General features: G+C 48.6%; 2 protein-coding genes across 2 annotated transcripts; both read left to right on the top strand.

Annotated features, from left to right (window-relative positions):
- Positions 1-1,419: 1,419 nt before the first annotated feature.
- Positions 1,420-6,079, top strand: LOC144602678 (prostate stem cell antigen-like). Its single transcript, XM_078415810.1, has 3 exons — positions 1,420-1,471; positions 5,111-5,221; positions 5,892-6,079. The coding sequence occupies exons 1-3, from the start codon at positions 1,420-1,422 to the stop codon at positions 6,077-6,079; spliced, it is 351 nt and encodes a 116-aa protein (XP_078271936.1).
- Positions 6,080-9,468: 3,389 nt separating this feature from the next.
- LOC144602679 (prostate stem cell antigen-like) lies at positions 9,469-12,727 on the top strand. Its single transcript, XM_078415811.1, has 4 exons — positions 9,469-9,522; positions 9,622-9,966; positions 11,138-11,248; positions 11,923-12,727. Exons 2-4 carry the CDS (start codon positions 9,915-9,917, stop codon positions 12,108-12,110), a joined length of 351 nt encoding a protein of 116 aa, XP_078271937.1. The 5' UTR covers positions 9,469-9,522; positions 9,622-9,914; the 3' UTR covers positions 12,111-12,727.
- Positions 12,728-18,251: the final 5,524 nt, after the last annotated feature.

Below are 18,251 nucleotides of genomic sequence, written 5' to 3' on the forward strand. Positions count from 1 at the left end.
ATAGACAATAGGTGCAGGAGGAGGCCATTCGGCCCTTCGAGCCAGCACCGCCATTCAATGTGATCATGGCTGATCATTCTCAAGCCAATGGAATGTTGGCCTTCGTAACAAGAGGAGTTGAGTATAGGAGCAAAGAGGTCCTTCTACAGTTGTACGGGGCCCTGGTGAGACCGCACCTGGAGTACTGTGTGCAGTTTTGGTCTCCAAATTTGAGGAAGGATATTCTTGCTATGGAGGGCGTGCAGCGTAGGTTCACTAGGCTAATTCCCGGAATGGCGGGACTGTCGTATGTTGAAAGGCTGGAGCGATTGGGCTTGTATACACTGGAATTTAGAAGGATGAGGGGGGATCTTATTGAAACATATAAGATAATTAGGGGATTGGACACATTAGAGGCAGATAACATGTTCCCAATGTTGGGGGAGTCCAGAACAAGGGGCCACAGTTTAAGAATAAGGGGTAGGCCATTTAGAACGGAGATGAGGAAGAACTTTTTCAGTCAGAGGGTGGTGAAGGTGTGGAATTCTCTGCCTCAGAAGGCAGTGGAGGCCAGTTCGTTGGATGCTTTCAAGAGAGAGCTGGATAGAGCTCTTAAGGATAGCGGAGTGAGGGGTATGGGGAGAAGGCAGGAACGGGGTACTGATTGAGAGTGATCAGCCATGATCGCATTGAATGGCGGTGCTGGCTCGAAGGGCTGAATGGCCTACTCCTGCACCTATTGTCTATTGTCTATTGTCTAATCACTACCCCGTTCCTGCCATCTCCCCATATCCCCTGACTCCGCTATGCTTAAGAGCTCTATCTCGCTCTCTCTTGAATGCATTCAGAGAATTGGCCTCCATTGACTTCTGAGGCAGAGAATTCCACAGATTTACAACTCTCTGACTGAATTTTTTTTCCTCAACTCCGTTTTAAATGGCCTACCCCTTATTCTTAAACTGTGGCCCCTTGTTCTGAACTCCCCCAACATTGGGGACATGTTTCCTGCAACTAACGTGTCCAACCCCTTAATAATCTTATACGTTTCGATATGATCTCCTCTCATCCTTCTAAATTCCAGTGAACACAAGCCTAGTCGCTCCAGTCTTTCAACAGACGACAGTCCCGCCATTCCGGGAATTAACCTAGTAAATCTACGCTTCAAGTTTCCTCTAAGGCATCAGTAATTCGTCCTTTACCTTGCCTCCTCCTTCTACCTCTGTAAGACCCTCCCATTTGGCAGAATTACAGGGGATTTTCAATAAAGGCTCAGAGAGCTGGCGTAACTCAGCGAGTCAGGCAGCAGCTCTGGAGAACACGGACTGGTGACGTTTCCAGATGGGACCCTTCTTCAGATTTCAGGGAGTTTGAAAGACTTCTGTTCGAATTTTGTTCGTGTTCTCTCTCTTGACTTCGAAGCTCAGCTGCTCAAATCCAAAGATGAATTGCCTTTTGGTCCTGGTCGCTGGTCTCATTCTCAGCGCCCCTTTGGGTAAGAAAATCAAAACTATTTTGTTGTCCTGCAGTTTAACTGTGGAAAGGCATTTTAGATTCTTATGTGGGATGGGGATTCTAGGTGAAACATTTAGCCTGTGTGTTTGTTAACATGTAAGGAGTTTGTTACTGAATATGGAGTTAGTTATTGTCGTCAAGAGTGTTTTATTGTTGTACTAGACGGAGGTGGACCTGTTGGGTGCTAATCTCTCCCCGGGGCAACCCTCCCCCAACTGAAGAAGCCAGTTGCAGGGCGGGGAGTGTCTCCCGGGGCCGTGGGCGGGCGAGGGGGGACGGGGAAGGGGAGAGACAATAGACAATAGACAATAGACAATAGGTGCAGGAGTAGACCATTCAGCCCTTCGAGCCAGCACCGCCATTCAATGCGATCATGGCTGATCACTCAATCAGTACCCCGTTCCTGCCTTCTCCCCATACCCCCTCACTCCGCTATCCTTAAGAGCTCTATCCAGCTCTCTCTTGAAAGCATCCAACGAACTGGCCTCCACTGCCTTCTGAGGCAGAGAATTCCACACCTTCACCACCCTCTGACTGAAAAAGTTCTTCCTCATCTCCGTTCTAAATGGCCTACCCCTTATTCTCAAACGGTGGCCCCTTGTTCTGGACTCCCCTAACATTGGGAACATGTTATCTGCCTCTAATGTGTCCAATCCCCTAATTATCTTATATGTTTCAATAAGATCCCCCCTCATCCTTCTAAATTCCAGTGTATACAAGCCCAATCGCTCCAGCCTTTCAACATACCACAGTCCCGCCATTCCGGGAATTAACCCAGTGAACCTACGCTGCACGCCCTCCATAGCAAGAATATCCTTCCTCAAATTTGGAGACCAAAACTGCACACAGTACTCCAGGTGCGGTCTCACCAGGGCCCGGTACAACTGTAGAAGGACCTCTTTGCTCCTATACTCAACTCCTCTTGTTACGAAGGCCAACATTCCATTGGCTTTCTTCACTGCCTGCTGAACCTGCATGCTTCCTTTCATTGACTGATGCACTAGGACACCCAGATCTCGTTGAACTCCCCCTCCTCCTAACTTGACACCATTCAGATAATAATCTGCCTTTCTATTCTTACTTCCAAAGTGAATAACCTCACACTTATCTACATTAAACTGCATCTGCCATGTATCCGCCCACTCACACAACCTGTCCAAGTCACCCTGCAGCCTTATTGCATCTTCCTCACAATTCACACTACCCCCCAACTTAGTATCATCTGCAAATTTGCTAATGGTACTTTTAATCCCTTCGTCTAAGTCATTAATGTATATCGTAAATAGCTGGGGTCCCAGCACCGAACCTTGCGGTACCCCACTGGTCACTGCCTGCCATTCCGAAAGGGACCCATTTATCTTCTGTCTGTCAACCAATTTTCTATCCATGTCAGTACCCTACCCCCAATACCATGTGCCCTAATTTTGCCCACTAATCTCCTATGTGGGACCTTGTCGAAGGCTTTCTGAAAGTCGAGGTACACCACATCCACTGACTCTCCCTTGTCAATTTTCCTAGTTACATCCTCAAAAAATTCCAGTAGATTTGTCAAGCATGATTTCCCCTTCGTAAATCCATGCTGACTCGGAATGATCCCGTTACTGCTATCCAAATGCTCAGCAATTTCGTCTTTTATAATTGACTCCAGCATCTTCCCCACCACTGATGTCAGACTAACTGGTCTATAATTACCCGTTTTCTCTCTCCCTCCTTTCTTAAAAAGTGGGATAACATTTGCTATCCTCCAATCCACAGGAACTGATCCTGAATCTATAGAACATTGAAAAATGATCTCCAATGCTTCCACTATTTCTAGAGCCACCTCCTTAAGTACTCTGGGATGCAGACCATCAGGCCCTGGGGATTTATCAGCCTTCAGTCCCATCAGTCTACCCAAAACCATTTCCTGCCTAATGTGGATTTCCTTCAGTTCCTCCATCACCCTAGGTTCTCCGGCCCCTAGAACATTTGGGAGATTGTGTGTATCTTCCTCAGTGAAGACAGATCCAAAGTAACGGTTTAACTCGTCTGCCATTTCTTTGTTCCCCATAATAAATTCCCCTGCTTCTGTCTTCAAGGGACCCCTTGACTATTTTTTTCCTCTTCACGTACCTAAAAAAACTTTTGCTATCCTCCTTTATATTATTGGCTAGTTTACCCTCGTACCTCATCTTTTCTCCCCGTATTGCCTTTTTAGTTAACTTTTGTTGCTCTTTAAAAGAGTCCCAATCCTCTGTCTTCCCACTCTTCTTTGCTATGTTATACTTCCTCTCCTTAATTTTTATGCTGTCCCTGACTTCCCTTGTCAGCCACAGGTGTCTCTTACTCCCCTTAGAGTCTTTCCGCCTCTTTGGAATAAATTGATCCTGCAACCTCTGCATTATTCCCAGGAATACCTGCCATTGCAGGAGAGGGGGCCACTCACCTCGGCCCCGTGCCGCCAGCACTGCAGCCAGAGCGAACCGTGGACCAAAGCCTCTCCTGCATCGGTCAGCACCCTCTCCTCCCCTCCCCCACCCCACCCCCACTCCCCTACCCCACCCCACTCCATCCTTCCCTCCACCCCGTCCCCTCTCCCTCCCCTCCCCTTCCCCCACTCCCCTCCCCCATTCCCCCCCACTCCCCTCCCCCCACCCCCACTCCCTCCCCCACTCCCCTCCCCCCACCCCCACTCCCCCCCACTCCCCTCTCCCCATTCCCCCACCCCCACTCCCCTCCGTAAACAGACGGGCGAGATTGAAGGACTTTTTTTTTTACATAGAATCTTTCAAATAAAAAATATTGTTTTAATTTTGAAGCCAATTTTTTTTAGGGCGTTGTTTTTTAATCTATTCCGTGAAACAAAAGTGTTTTTTTAACGCCCTTTTTCAAGATGAGGAAGTATTTTTTCGGGTTTTCAGCGCGGGCTTTTTCCAATTGATAATAAAAAAAGAAATAAATCTAATCCGTGAAATAAATTGTTTTTTAAATCAAAAGAAATGAGAAACCATCATCAGCAGTTCCTTCACACACACACACACACACACACACACACACACACACACACACACACACACACACATATATATGTACACATACACACGCACACGCGCAGACACACACATGTGCACATATAAAACAAACAATAACAGTGCAAAAAGGCAAAACTATAAGTGTGTAGGTAGTTAAGATACTACTTTGGCAGTGTTTAGGATAGCGCTGGTCGATGGTCGGCACGGTCTCGGTGGGCCGAATGGCCTGTGTTTACGTGCTATAAACATCAGAGGGCTCTGCAGTGCAGATGTGCACGAAGGAACAGCAGGTGTCGGTTTACACCGAAAATAGACACAAAGTGCTGGAGTAACTCAGCGAGACTGGCAGCTCGGTGAAAACGAGTTACAGACAACTAGACTCAACAAGGCGACTTTCAAGCCAGTACAACCACTCGGATGGGGGAGCGTCTCGACCAAAACATCACCTCTACCTCTTCTCCAGAGAGGCTAGCCTGACCCGCTGAGTTACTCCAGCATTTTGTGTCGGGATTGTTCTATGTTTATTGAAAGGAGTTGCTCGTTTTCAGAGCAGCCGCAGAATGAGCTACAGGTGTCTCTCACACAACCTTCCCTGTTCTCATGTGCAGGTAACTGTTTGCGGTGTTACTCCTGCCTCGCATCAACGAACAGATGCGTGACCGATTCTGTTCCATGCACTGGCAATGACGAGCAATGCTATCTTGGAGTTGTGATGGCTGGTAAGTAGGAACCAATTTGAGATGCACACCTCTAGCTTAGCTTGGTTTAGAGATACAGCGCGGAAACATACCCCCACCACACTTTGTGTGAAAAGTTACCCCCGCAGATTCCTATTAAATCTTTTCCCCTTCACCTTAAACCTATGTCCTCTGGTTCTCGTTTCTACTCTGGGCAAGAGACTCTGTGCATCTACCCGATCTATTCCTCTCATGATTTTATACACCTCTATAAGATTACCCCTCATCCTACTGCGCTCCAAGGAAAGGAGACCCAATCTACTCAACCTCTCCCTGTAGCAAACACCCTCTAGTCCTGCCAAAGATGTAAAGACTGTACAATTCTGTGAATCAATAGCTGATTTACTCATAGAAATGTGAAAACTCAGTGGCATTCACACAGAGCGCAGTGGATATATGGAACAAGCTGCCAGAGGAGGTTGTTGAGGCAGGGACTTTCCCAACGTTTAAGAAACAGCTGGACAGGTACATGGATAGGACATGTTTGGGTGGGGAGGGGGGGGGGGGATATGGACCAAGCGCAGGCAGGTAGGACTAGTGTCACTGGGACATGTTGGCCGGTGTGGGCAAGTTGGGCTGAAGGGCCTGTTTCCACGCTGTATCGTGAACTATGAACACAGAAATTATTTAACTGTCCATTCTGTTTCTACAGCTGGTGCAACGGTTTACAGCGCTGGATGTGGTCCTGCTGCTCTTTGCGGTCAACAGCAAGATGTTGCAGGAGCCTCCGTCTCTTTCCACTGTTGTAATACTGACCTCTGCAACGCGAGTGACCAAGTTAAATTATCTCTTGTGCTGTTCCCTGCTCTGGTGTCAGTCTGGTTTGCAATATTTATGTGAAGCAAATGCCTAATTATAAAGCGCAGTGTAAACATCTGGGTGCTGTATGTCGGAATTGATTTGAATTATGCTTTGGTGATGATTATATGCATACAGCTTTAGTAACTCCAACAGAAGGCAGTGGAGGCCAAGTGAATTGATACTTTAAGGCAGAGATAGATAGATTCTTGAATAGTGCGGGTATCAGGGGTTGTGGGGAGATGGCAGGAGAATGGGGTTAGGAGGGAGAGATAGATCAGGCACGATCGAATGGCGCCGTAGATACGATGGGCCGAATGGCCTAATTCTGCTCCTATCACCTGCTGTATGACTTATGGCCTTATGACCCTGTGTTGATCTCGGGAGGCTGGACAAGCATGTTACGCAGGCACCACTTGGACAACCTCCTTCCAGTTGACGAAGCCCATGCTAATACACAATGCTTGATATTTGCAACCTTTTAATAATTTGGAGGATAATGATAATCATATATAACTTGGAGCTTGTACCATTACTCTGTTCATCTGTTGCCGCATCTCAATAAAGTACTGATTTTCAAAAGAAAATGTGAGCGTATTCCTTTCTTTCATAAGTTCCGGGACCAGGATTAAGCCACTCGGCCCATCGAGTCTACTCCGCCATTCAATCATGGCTGATCTATCTCTCCCTCTCAACCCCATTCTCCACATAACCCCGGACGCCTGTACTCATCAAGAATCTGTGTCAAAGCCACTCTCAAATTCTCCAAAGCAATTTCAGAAAACTGCCTCACATGTGATCATTACTGCACTGGCATCAATGGTGTCGCAGCGGTAGAGACAATAGACAATAGGTGCAGGATTGGGCCATTCAGAGCCAGCACCGCCATTCAATGTGATCATGGCTGATCATTCACAATCAGTACCCCGTTCCTGCCTTCTCCCCATACCCCCTGACTCCGCTATCCCTCAGAGCTCTATCTAGCTCTCTCTTGAATGCGTTGCTGCCTCACAGCGCCAGAGACCCGGGTTCCATGCTGGCCTCGTGTGCCGTCTCTACGGATGTTGCCTGATCACATCCAGTGCTTTGTCGGGGGAGGCTTGTTACCAGCAGCTGCATTTCTTGTATCTACTTCCTCGATTTCTCTTCTCCAGAGTCGCTGTTGTCATCAGTAATTCGTCCTTTAGCTTGCCTCCTCCCACTACCTTAAGAACACCCTCCCATTTGTCAAAACCACAGGGGGATTTTCAATAAAGGCTCAGAGATCTGGCGTAACTCAGCGAGTCAGGCAGCAGCTCTAGTGAACACGGAATGGTGACGTTTCCAGTTGGGACCCTTCTTCAGATATTAACCTACAAATCCGTCCGTCTTTGGAGTGTGGGAGGAAGCCACTATGACATTCTTGCCATAGAGGGAGTACAGAGAAGGTTCACCAGATTGATTCCTGGGATGGCATGACTTTCATATGAAGAAAGACTGGATAGACTCGGCTTGTACTCGCTGGAATTTAGAAGATGGAGGGGGGATCTTATAGAAACCTACAAAATTCTTAAGGGGTTGGACAGGCTAGATGCAGGAAGATTGTTCCCGATGTTGGGGAAGTCCAGAACAAGGGGTCACAGTTTAAGGATAAGGGGGAAGTCTTTCAGGACCGAGATGAGAAAGTTTTTTTTCACACAGAGAGTGGTGAATCTGTGGAATTCTCTGCCACAGAAGGTAGTTGACGCCAGTTCATTGACTATATTTAAGAGGGAGTTAGATGTGGCCCTTGTGGCTAAAGGGATCAGGGGGTATAGAGCGAAGGCAGGTACGGGATACTGTGTTGGATGATCAGCCATGATCATATTGAATGGCAGTGCAGGCTCGAAGGGCCGAATGGTCTACTCCTGCACCTATTTTCTATGTTTCTATGAGACAGCGCCCGTGGTCGGGATGGAACCGGGGCCTCTGGTGCCGTGAGGCAGCAGCTCTAAAACATAGAAAACATAGAAACATAGAAAATAGATGCAGGAGTAGGCCATTCGGCCCTTCGAGCCTGCACCGCCATTCAATATGATCATGGCTGATCATTCAGCTCAGTAGCCTGTACCTGCCTTCTCTCCATACCCCCTGATCCCTTTAGCAAAAAGGGCCACATCTAACTCCCTCTTAAATATAGCCAATGAACTGGCCTCAACTACCTTCTGTGGCAGAGAATTCCACAGACTCACCACTCTCTGTGTGAAGAACTGCGCCACCGTGCCACTCCTAAGCAAGAAGGTCAAGGTGCAGGAGAGAGATTGCATCTGGCAGCATGGATACTGGTTAGTCAGGCGTACAACTGCCTGCAGTAACGGCAGTCAATTTTGAAGAGACGTTATCTGCTCGACCTGAAACAGTCGCTGGAAATCTGAATCGAAACTGAAAGCAACGACAAAGGCTGTTCACGTGGCCCTGGGGAATGGCACAAAGTGCTGGGGGTAAACAAGGGAAGAGACTGAACTTTTTTCTCGCCTTCCACATTCACAGTGAGGAATGTGTTGTGGGGCTAGGAAAATAACTGCAGATGCTGGTACAAATCGAAGGTATCACAAAAATGCTGGAGTAACTCAGCGGGTCAGGCAGCATCTCTGGAGAGAGTCAGTGTGGTGGATGTTCGTGTTAAAATTTATTTTGTGTGTACTGTTGCTATAACTGTACGTCAAATCAAATTCCTGATATGTTGCAAAGCATACTTGGCTAATATAGTACGATTATGATTATTAGGATTATGAAGGAGTTAAGGAGGAATTTATTTCATCAGAGGGTGGTGGCTAAAGCGCCCGTGGTCGGGATCGAACCCGGGTCTCCGGCGCTGCATTCGCTGCAAGGCAGCAAATCTGCCGCTGCGCCAAACTTGTATTAACCATTTGTTGTTGAATAAGGTTAACATAAATAGTAATTTGCTAGACGAAGTGGACCCATTGGGCCCAAACCTCCCCGGCATTGGTGCAGCACCCTCTCCTCCCTCCCCCTCCTCTCCTCGCCCTACCCCAGCTGGTCAGGCAGCATCTCTGGAGACAAGGGAATGGGTGAATTTTTGGGTCGAGACCCCTCTTCAGACTGATGTGAGGGAGGGGGGGGGGGGGACAAAGATAGGATGTAGTCAGAGACACGAAAACTAGTGGGATAACTGGGAATGGGGAGGGGATGGAGGGAGAGGGAAAGCAGGGGCAATCTGAAATTAGAGAGGTCAATACCGCTGGGGTGTAAACTGCCCAAGCGAAATATGAGGTGCTGTTCCTCCAATTTGCGCTGGGCCTCGCTCGCTCTGACAATGGAGGAGGCCCATGACAGAAAGGTCAGACTGGGAGTGGGAGGGGGAGTTGAAGTGCTGAGCCACCAGGAGATCAGGTTGGTTGAGACGGACTGAGCGGAGGTGTTGAGCGAAACGATCGCCGAGCCTGCGCTTGGTCTCGCCGATGTGGAGAAGTTGACATCTGGAGCAGATGAAGGAGGTGGTGCAAGTGAGGCGAAATTTGTGTGTGTGTGTGGGGGGGAGGGGGGGGGGGTTCGTATCTATATTTTTCGTAATTACTTAATTTCGCAATTATCATCTCTTCCAGTTGTTCAAGGTTCCTTTACCTCTAAGCAAGGCATCAGTAATTCGTCCTTTAGATTGCCTCCTCCCACTACCTCTAGAAGACCCTCCCATTTGGCAGAATTACAGGGGATTTTCAATAAAGGCTCAGAGAGCTGGCATAACTCAGTGAGTCAGGCAGCAGCTCTGGAGAACACGGACTGGTGACGTTTCCAGCTGGGACCCTTCTTCAGATTTCAGGGGGTTTGAAAGACTTCTGTTCGATATTTTGTCCTGTTCTCTCTCTGGCCTTCGAAGCTCAGCTGCTCAAATCCAAAGATGAATTGCCTTTTGGTCCTGGTCGCTGGTCTCATTCTCAGCGCCCCTCTGGGTAAGAAAATCAAAACTATTTTGTTGTCCTGCAGTTTAACTGTGGAAAGGGATTTTAGATTCTCATGTGGGATCCGAATTCGAGGTGAAACATTTAGCCTGTGTGTTTGTGAACATGTAGGGAGTTTGTTACTGAATATGGAGTTCGTTATTGTCAGGTTAAGTGTTTTATTGTTGCACTGGACAAAGTCCGTTGCCGGGTGGGTGGGCGGGCGAGGAGGGACGGAGGAGGGGGAGTGGTGGGGGGGAGTGGGGATAGGGTTGGGACAAGGGGGAGGGGAGTACACGATAGCACGACGATTTTAAGCCCACCTTACTCACCGTCATCCCTTTGGTGCTAATGGAAGAAGTTTCATTGAAATCGGTGTTATATTTTTAAAGTTATTCCACATTTTAAAGTCTAAATCTATCTCCTAAGGAGGGTGGAGGGGAGTGGGGGTGGGGGAGGGGAGGGAAATGGGGGAGGGGAGTGGGGGGGGGGAGGGGAGTGGGAGGTGTGGGGGTGGGGGAGGGGTGTGGGGGGGGGAGGGGAATGGGGGAGGGGAGTGGGGGGGGAGTGGGGGTGGTGGGAGGAGTGGAGGGGAGTGGGGTGGGGGAAGGGGGTGGGGGAAAGGGGGGTGGGGGAGGGGAGGGGAGGGTGCTGACCGATGCAGGAGAGGCTTTGGGTCCACTCCCCCCGCCCCACTCCCCTCCCCCACCCCACTCCCCTCCCCCGCCCCACTCCCCTCCCCCACCCCACTCCCCTCCCCCACCCCACTCCCCTCCCCCACTCCCCTCCTCCATTCTCCTCCCCACACCCACTCCCCAACACCTCACCCCCACTCCCCCCCCGCTCCACTCCCCTGCACCCCACCCCTACCCCAATTCCCCGCACAGCCCCTCCCTTCTCCCCACCTCCGCTTGAGACTGGCAGCTCGGTGAGAACGAGTTACAGACAACGAGACTCAACAAGGCGACTTTCAAGCCAGTACAACCACTCGGATGGGCGAGGGTCTCGACCAAAACATCACCTCTAACTCTTCTCCAGAGAGGCTAGCCTGACCCGCTGAGTTACTCCAGCAGTTTGTGTCGGGACTGTTCTATGTTTATTGAAAGGAGGTGCTCCTTTTCAGAGCAGCCGCAGAATGAGCTACAGGTGTCTCTCACACAACCTTCCCTGTTCTCATGTGCAGGTAACTGTTTGCGGTGTTACTCCTGCCCAGCATCAACGGACAGATGCGTGACCGATTCTGTTCCATGCTCTGGCAAAGACGTGCAATGCTATCGTGGCAATGTGATGATTGGTAAGTAAGAACCTATTCGAGATGCACACCTCTAGCTTAGCTTGGTTTAGAGATACAGCGCGGAAACATTCCCCCACCACCCTTTGTGTGAAAAGGTTACCCCCGCCGATTCCTATTAAATCTTTTCCCCTTCACCTTAAACCTATGTCCTCTGGTTCTCCATTCTACTCTGGGCAAGAGACTCTGTGCAACCTCCCAATCTATTCCTCCCATGATTTTATACACCTCTATAAAATCACCCCTCATTCTCCTGCGCTCCAAGGAATGGAGACCCAGTCTACTCAACCTCTTCCTGTAGCTCACACCCTCTAGTCCTGGCAAAGATGTAAAGACTGTCCAATTCTGTGAATCAATAGCTGTTTTGCTCATAAACATGTGAAATTCAGTGGCATTCACACAGAGGGCGGTGGGTGTATGCAACAAGCTGCCAGAGGACGTAGTTGAGGCAGGGTCTTATCCCAACGTTTAAGAAGCAGTAGGACAGGTACATGGATAGCACAACTTGGCGGGGGGGATTTGGACCAAGCGCAGGCAGGTGGGACTAATGTCGCTGGGACAAGTTGGCTGGTGTGGGCAAGTTGGTCCGAAGGGCCTGGTTCCACGTTGCAGCACTCTAAAATGGTACATGATCTATGAACACAGAAATTATTTATCTGCCCATTCTGTTTCTCCAGCTGGTGCAACGTTGTACGAAGCTGGATGTAGTCCTTCTGCTCTTTGTGGTTTTCAGCAAGATATTGGAGGAGTCTCAGTCGCTATCCAATGTTGTAATACTGACCTCTGCAACGCGAGTGACCAAGTTAAATTGTCTCTTGTGCTGTTCCCTGCTCTGGTGTCAGTCTGGTTTGCAATATTTATGTGAAGCAAATGCACAATAATAATGCACCATGTAAACGTCCGGGTACTGTATGTCGGAAGATCAGGGATGATGAGTCTTAACACTTGATTTCCAGGAGATGAGCTGCTTAATCTAATAGATGTTCTGCAATTCCCCACATTTCCATTTCGCTGTTTTTTTGTATTGATTTGAATAATGCTTTGTAGATGATTACATGCATACAGTTTTATTAACTCGAACCGAAGGCAGTGGAGGCCAAGTGAATTGATACTTTTAAGGCAGAGATAGATAGATTCTTGATTAGTGCGGGTGTCAGGGGTTGTGGGGAGAAGGCAGGAAAATGGGGTTGGGAGGAAGAAATAGATCAGCCATGATGGAATGGCGTAGTATATTCGATGGGCCGAATGGCCTATTTCTGCTACTATCACCTGCTGTGTGACTTATGGCCTTATGACACTGGGTTGATCTCGGGAGGCTGGACAAGCATGTTACGCAGGCCAACCTCCTTCCAGTTGACGAAGCCCATGCTAATACACAATGCTTGATATTTGCAACCTTTTAATAATTTGGATGATAATGATAATCATATATAACTTGGAGCTTGTACCATTACTCTGTTCATCTGTTGCCGCATCTCAATAAAGTGCTGTTTTTCAAAAGAAAATGTGAGCGTATTCCTTTCTTTCATAAGTTCCGGGACCAGGATTAAGCCACTCGGCCCATCGAGTCTACTCCGCCATTCAATCATGGCTGATCTATCTCTCCCTCTCAACCCCATTCTCCACATAACCCCGGACGCCTGTACTGATCAAGAATCTGTGTCAAAGCCTCTCTCAAATTCTCCAAAGCAATTTCAGAAAACTACCTCACATGTGAACACTACTGCACTGACATCAATGGCGGCGCACCGGTAGAGACAATAGACAATAGGTGCAGGAGTAGGCCATTCGGAGCCAGCACCGCCATTCAATGTGATCATGGCTGATCATTCACAATCAGTACCCCGTTCCTGCCTTCTCCCCAAACCCCCTGACTCCGCTATCCCTCAGAGCTCTATCTAGCTCTCTCTTGAATGCGTTGCTGCCTCCCAGCGCCAGAGACCCGGGTTCCATGCTGGCCTCGTGTTATATCGTATAACCATATAACCATATAACAACTACAGCACGGAAACAGGCCCGTTCGGCCCTTCCAGTCCACGCCGACCACTCTCTCTGACCTAGTCTCATCTACCTGCACTCAGACCATAACCCTCTAATCCCCTCTTATCCATATACCTATCCAATTTACTCTTAAATAATAAAATCGAGCCAGCCTCCACCACTTCCACCGGAAGCCCATTCCATACAGCCACCACCCTCTGAGTAAAGAAGTTACCCCTCATGTTACCCCTAAACTTTTGTCCCTCAATTCTGAAGCTATGTCCCCTTGTTGGAATCTTCCCCACTCTCAAAGGGAAAAGCCTACCCACGTCAACTCTGTCGGTCCCTCTCAAAATTTTAAAAACCTCTATCAAGTCCCCCCTCAACCTTCTACGCTCCAAGGAATAAAGACCCAACCTGTTCAACCTCTCTCTGTAGCTTAAGTGCTGAAACCCAGGCAACATTCTAGTAAATCTCCTCTGTACCCTCTCCATTTTGTCGACATCTTTCCTATAATTTGGCGACCAGAACTGCACACCATACTCCAGATTCGGCCTCACCAATGCCCTGTACAATTTTAACATTACATCCCAACTTCTATACTCGATGCTCTGATTTATAAAGGCAAGCATACCAAATGCCTTCTTCACCACCCTATCCACATGAGATTCCACCTTCAGGGAACAATGCACAATTATTCCCAGATCCCTCTGTTCCACTGCATTCCTCAATTCCCTACCATTTACCCTGTACGTCCTATTTTGATTTGTCCTACCAAAATGCAGCACCTCACACTAATCAGCATTAAACTCCATCTGCCATCTTTCAGCCCACCCTTCCAAAAGGCCCAATTCTCTCTGTAGACTTTGAAACTCTACTTCATTACTAACTCCACTACCTATCTTAGTATCATCTACTTGCTTGATTTCTCCTCTGCAGAGTCGCTGTTGTCATCAGTAATTCGTCCTTTAGCTTGCCTCCTCCCACTACCTCTAGAAGACCCTCCCATTTGTCAAAACCACAGGGGGATTTTCAATAAAGGCGCAGAGAGCTGGCGTAACTCAGCGAGTCAGGCAGCAGCTCTGGAGAACACGGACTGGTGACGTTTCCAGCTGGGACCCTTCTTCAGATATCAGGGAGTATGAAAGACTTCTGATCGAATTTTGTCCCTGTTCTCTCTCTCTTGCCTTCGAAGCTCAGCTGCTAAAATCCAAAGATGAATTGCCTTTTGGTCCTGGTCGCCGGTCTCATTCTCAGCGCCCCTCTGGGTAAGAAAATCAAAACTATTTTGTTGTCCTGCAGTTTAACTGTGGAAAGGCATTTTAGATTCTCAAGTGGGATTGGAATTCTAGGTGAAACATTTAGCCTGTGTGTTTGTTAACATGTAGGGAGTTTCTTACTGAATATAATAATAACAAAATAATAATAATAGTAATAATACTACTACTACTACTACTAATAATAATAATAATAATATAATATTTCTTTATTAGTCCTACACCGGGGAAATTTACAGTGTTACAGCAGCAGCAAAGTGGATAGCAAGAGATCAATAATTATAAATAAAATAAAGATAAAAGGATAAATTGTCATCAGTTTACTGTGTATTCCTTAACTGTTACTGTTGCCTCGTCTGCTGGGAACAGTGCTGGTTGTGCAGTCTCGCAGCGGGAAGGAAGGACCTCCGATATCTCTCCTTCTCGCACTTGGGGTGAAGGAGTCTGTCACTGAAGGAGCTACTCAGTGCAGTGACAGTGTCCTGCATGGGGTGGGAGTCGTTGTCCAGCAGCGATGTTATCTTTGCCGTCGTCCTCCTCTCTCCCACCGCCTGCACTGAGTCGAGGGGGCAACCCAGGACAGAGCTGGCCTTCCTGACCAGCTTGGCGAGCCCTTCCGCCGCTGAGATGTTGCTGCTCCAGCAGACCACTCCATAGAAGATGGCCGATGCCACCACCGTGTGGTAGAAAGTCCTCAGGTGCGCCCCCTCCACTCCAAAGGACCCGAGTCTCCCCAGCAGGAACAGTCTGCTCTGGCTCTTTTTGTAGAGCGCATCGGTGTTTCCGATCCAGTCCAATTTATGGAGTTAGTTATTGTCAAGTCAAGAGTGTTTTATTCTTGTACTAGACTGAGGTAGACTCGTTGCGTCCAAATCTCTCCCTGGGGCAAACCTCCCCCAACTGACGAAGCCCGTTGCCGGGCGGGGGGTGTCTCCCGGGGCCGTGGGCGGGCGAGGGGGGACTGGGAAGGGGAGAGGGGGCCACTCACCTCGGCCCCGTGTGGCCAGCACTGCAGCCAGAGCGAGCCGTGGATCAAAGCCTCTCCTGCATCGGTCAGCACCCTCTCCTCCACCCCTTCCCCACCCCCCACTTCCCGCCCCCCACCCACTCCCCTCCCCCATTACCCTCCCCCCACCCCCACTCCCGTTTACCCCTCACCCACCCCACCCACACTCACCTCCCCATTCCCGCCCACCACCCCACTCCCCTCCACCCTCACCCCACCCACAAACCCAGTAATTTTTTCGGGTTTTTTAGCTGTTTTATTTAACTGATTTTTAAAATATTCGTTTAAATCTAATCCGTGAAATAAATGCAGGAAATACTAGATGCAGGAAACATGTTCTCAATTTTGGGCGAATCCAGAACCAGGGGCCACACACACACAGTCTTAGAGGTGAGAAGGAACCTTTTCACCCAGAGAATTTGTTGTGAATTTGTGGAATTCTCTGCCACAGAGGGCAGTGGAGGCCAAATCACTGGATGGATTTAAGAGAGAGTTAGATAGAGCTCTAGGGGCTGGTGGAATCAAGGGATATGGGGAGAAGGCAGGCACGGTTTACTGATTGTGGATGAACAGCCGTGATCACAATGAATGGCGGTGCTGGCTAAATGTTCTTTTGTAAAATCAATAGAAATGAGAAAAAACTTTTTTTCAGTGGGAAGGGCAGGAGAGGCCCCAAACGTGCAACCCGGACCATTTGGGCGTCGAGCGCCATCGAAGGACTTTTTTAAATGAGAAAACCGTAAACAAACGGGCGGGATTGAATGGCTTTTTTTTTTAGACAGAATCTTTCAAATAAAACAATCTTCTTTTTATATTTAACCCAAATTTTTTTTAATGATAAAACTTTAAACAAACAGGTTTTTTTAAAGGGCGTTGTTTTTTTTAATCTATTCGTTGAAAGAAAAGTGTTTTTTTAACGCCTTTTTAAAAAATGAGAAAGTATTTTTTTCGAGTTTTTAGCGGTCTTTTTCAATTGATAATTTAAAAAAAAAATCGAATAAATCAAATCCGTGAAATAAATCGTTCTTTAAATCAAAAGAAATGAGAAACCAGCATCAGCAGTTCCTTCTTACACACACACGCACACACACGCACACGCGCACACACGCACACACACACACACACACACACACACACACACACGTTCTTCAGTTGACCGGGGCCGTCAACTGAAGAACGTCGTTGAGAAAATGGCGGCGCACACAGTTGCAGCGGCTCGATGTCCTCCCGGTCAGTGCTCGTGTTTTTTTGTGTATGTGTATGTGTATGTGTGCGTGTTGTTTTGTGCCCTGTGTACTTACTGTCGGGCGAACAACGTCTACGGCCGGCAGGATCTTCTTAGGATTGGAGCCGGTCGCGAATGGGGGGTTACCGCCGAGTTTGTCCGCTCATACAAGATCCCGGCGGACATAGCGAGGAGCCCCGACTCTCCGTGGATCACCATCCCCGCGGGGAGGAGGCGAAGGCGGCGCAGAGAGAGAAGGCAAAAGCGAGGCGGCAGGGCCGGCGCTCTGGTCAGGCTACGGAGGCAGCCACTGAAACCACCGCTTCCCAGCCTGTTTCTAACGAACGCCAGATCCCTCGCTAACAAGATGGATGAACTTAGGCTGCAGACTGCAGCTAACAACGCCGTGAAGGACAGCTGTATCCTGTTGATCACGGAGACCTGGCTTCATTCTTTCATTCCGGACTCTGCTATCGAGCTAGCAGGCTACACAGCACAGCGTCATGACAGGACAAGAGACTCTGGTAAGAGCAGAGGTGGAGGGCTCTGTGTGTACGTGAACAACACCTGGTGTACAAACACAGTGACTGTAGACAGTCACTGCTCCCCGGACCTGGAGTATGTGACTGTTAAATGCAGGCCCATTTATCTCCCTAGAGAGTTTACTGTTGTCATGATAACTGCTGTGTACATACCACCGGATGCTAATGCTAACTCGGCTATCGGATATTTGTATGGTAGCACTAGCAGTCAACAGAGCATATATCCTGACGGTGTTCACATCATAGCAGGGGACTTTAACCACGCGGACTTGAAGAAAATGCTCCCCAAATTCTATCAGCATGTTAAATGTGCTACAAGAGGAGCTAATACACTGGACAAGGTCTACTCCAACATCAAGCTGGGCTACAGGGCTAGACAACTACCACACCTGGGTCAGTCGGACCATATGTCCCTGTTTTTAATTCCTGCATATGCCCCCCTCAGGAAAACCGCTCCTACCATCACAAAGACCATCACAACTTGGCCTGATGGTGCATCTCAGCAGCTGCAGGACTGCTTCGACAGGACCAACTGGGATGTGTTTGAACACCGGGACCTGGAGGTGTTCACAGACAGTGTACTATGTTACATTAAAAACTGCATGGACACTGTCACAGTGGACAAACGCATCCGGGTCTACCCCAACCAGAAGCCCTGGATGACCCGGGAGGTCCAGCGGCTGTTAAAAGAGAGGAACACTGCTTTTAGGTCTGGCGATAGGGCTTTATACAGCATGGCCCGAGCTAACCTGAAGAGAGGCATCAGAGAGGCCAAATTAGACTACAGGAGGAAGATAGAGGACCACCTGGACAGTAACAACAGCAGGCAGGTGTGGCAGGGGATCCAGTATCTAACCAACTATAAGACCAACCTTGGAGCTGCTGAAGGTGACGCCTCGTTGGCAGAGGAGCTGAACCTCTTCTTTGCTCGCTTTGAAGTGGAGCCACCCGAGACAGCCATATCACACCACATGGT

The sequence above is a fragment of the Rhinoraja longicauda genome, chromosome 19 (genome assembly GCF_053455715.1).
Source record: "Rhinoraja longicauda isolate Sanriku21f chromosome 19, sRhiLon1.1, whole genome shotgun sequence".
NCBI lineage: Eukaryota > Metazoa > Chordata > Chondrichthyes > Rajiformes > Arhynchobatidae > Rhinoraja > Rhinoraja longicauda.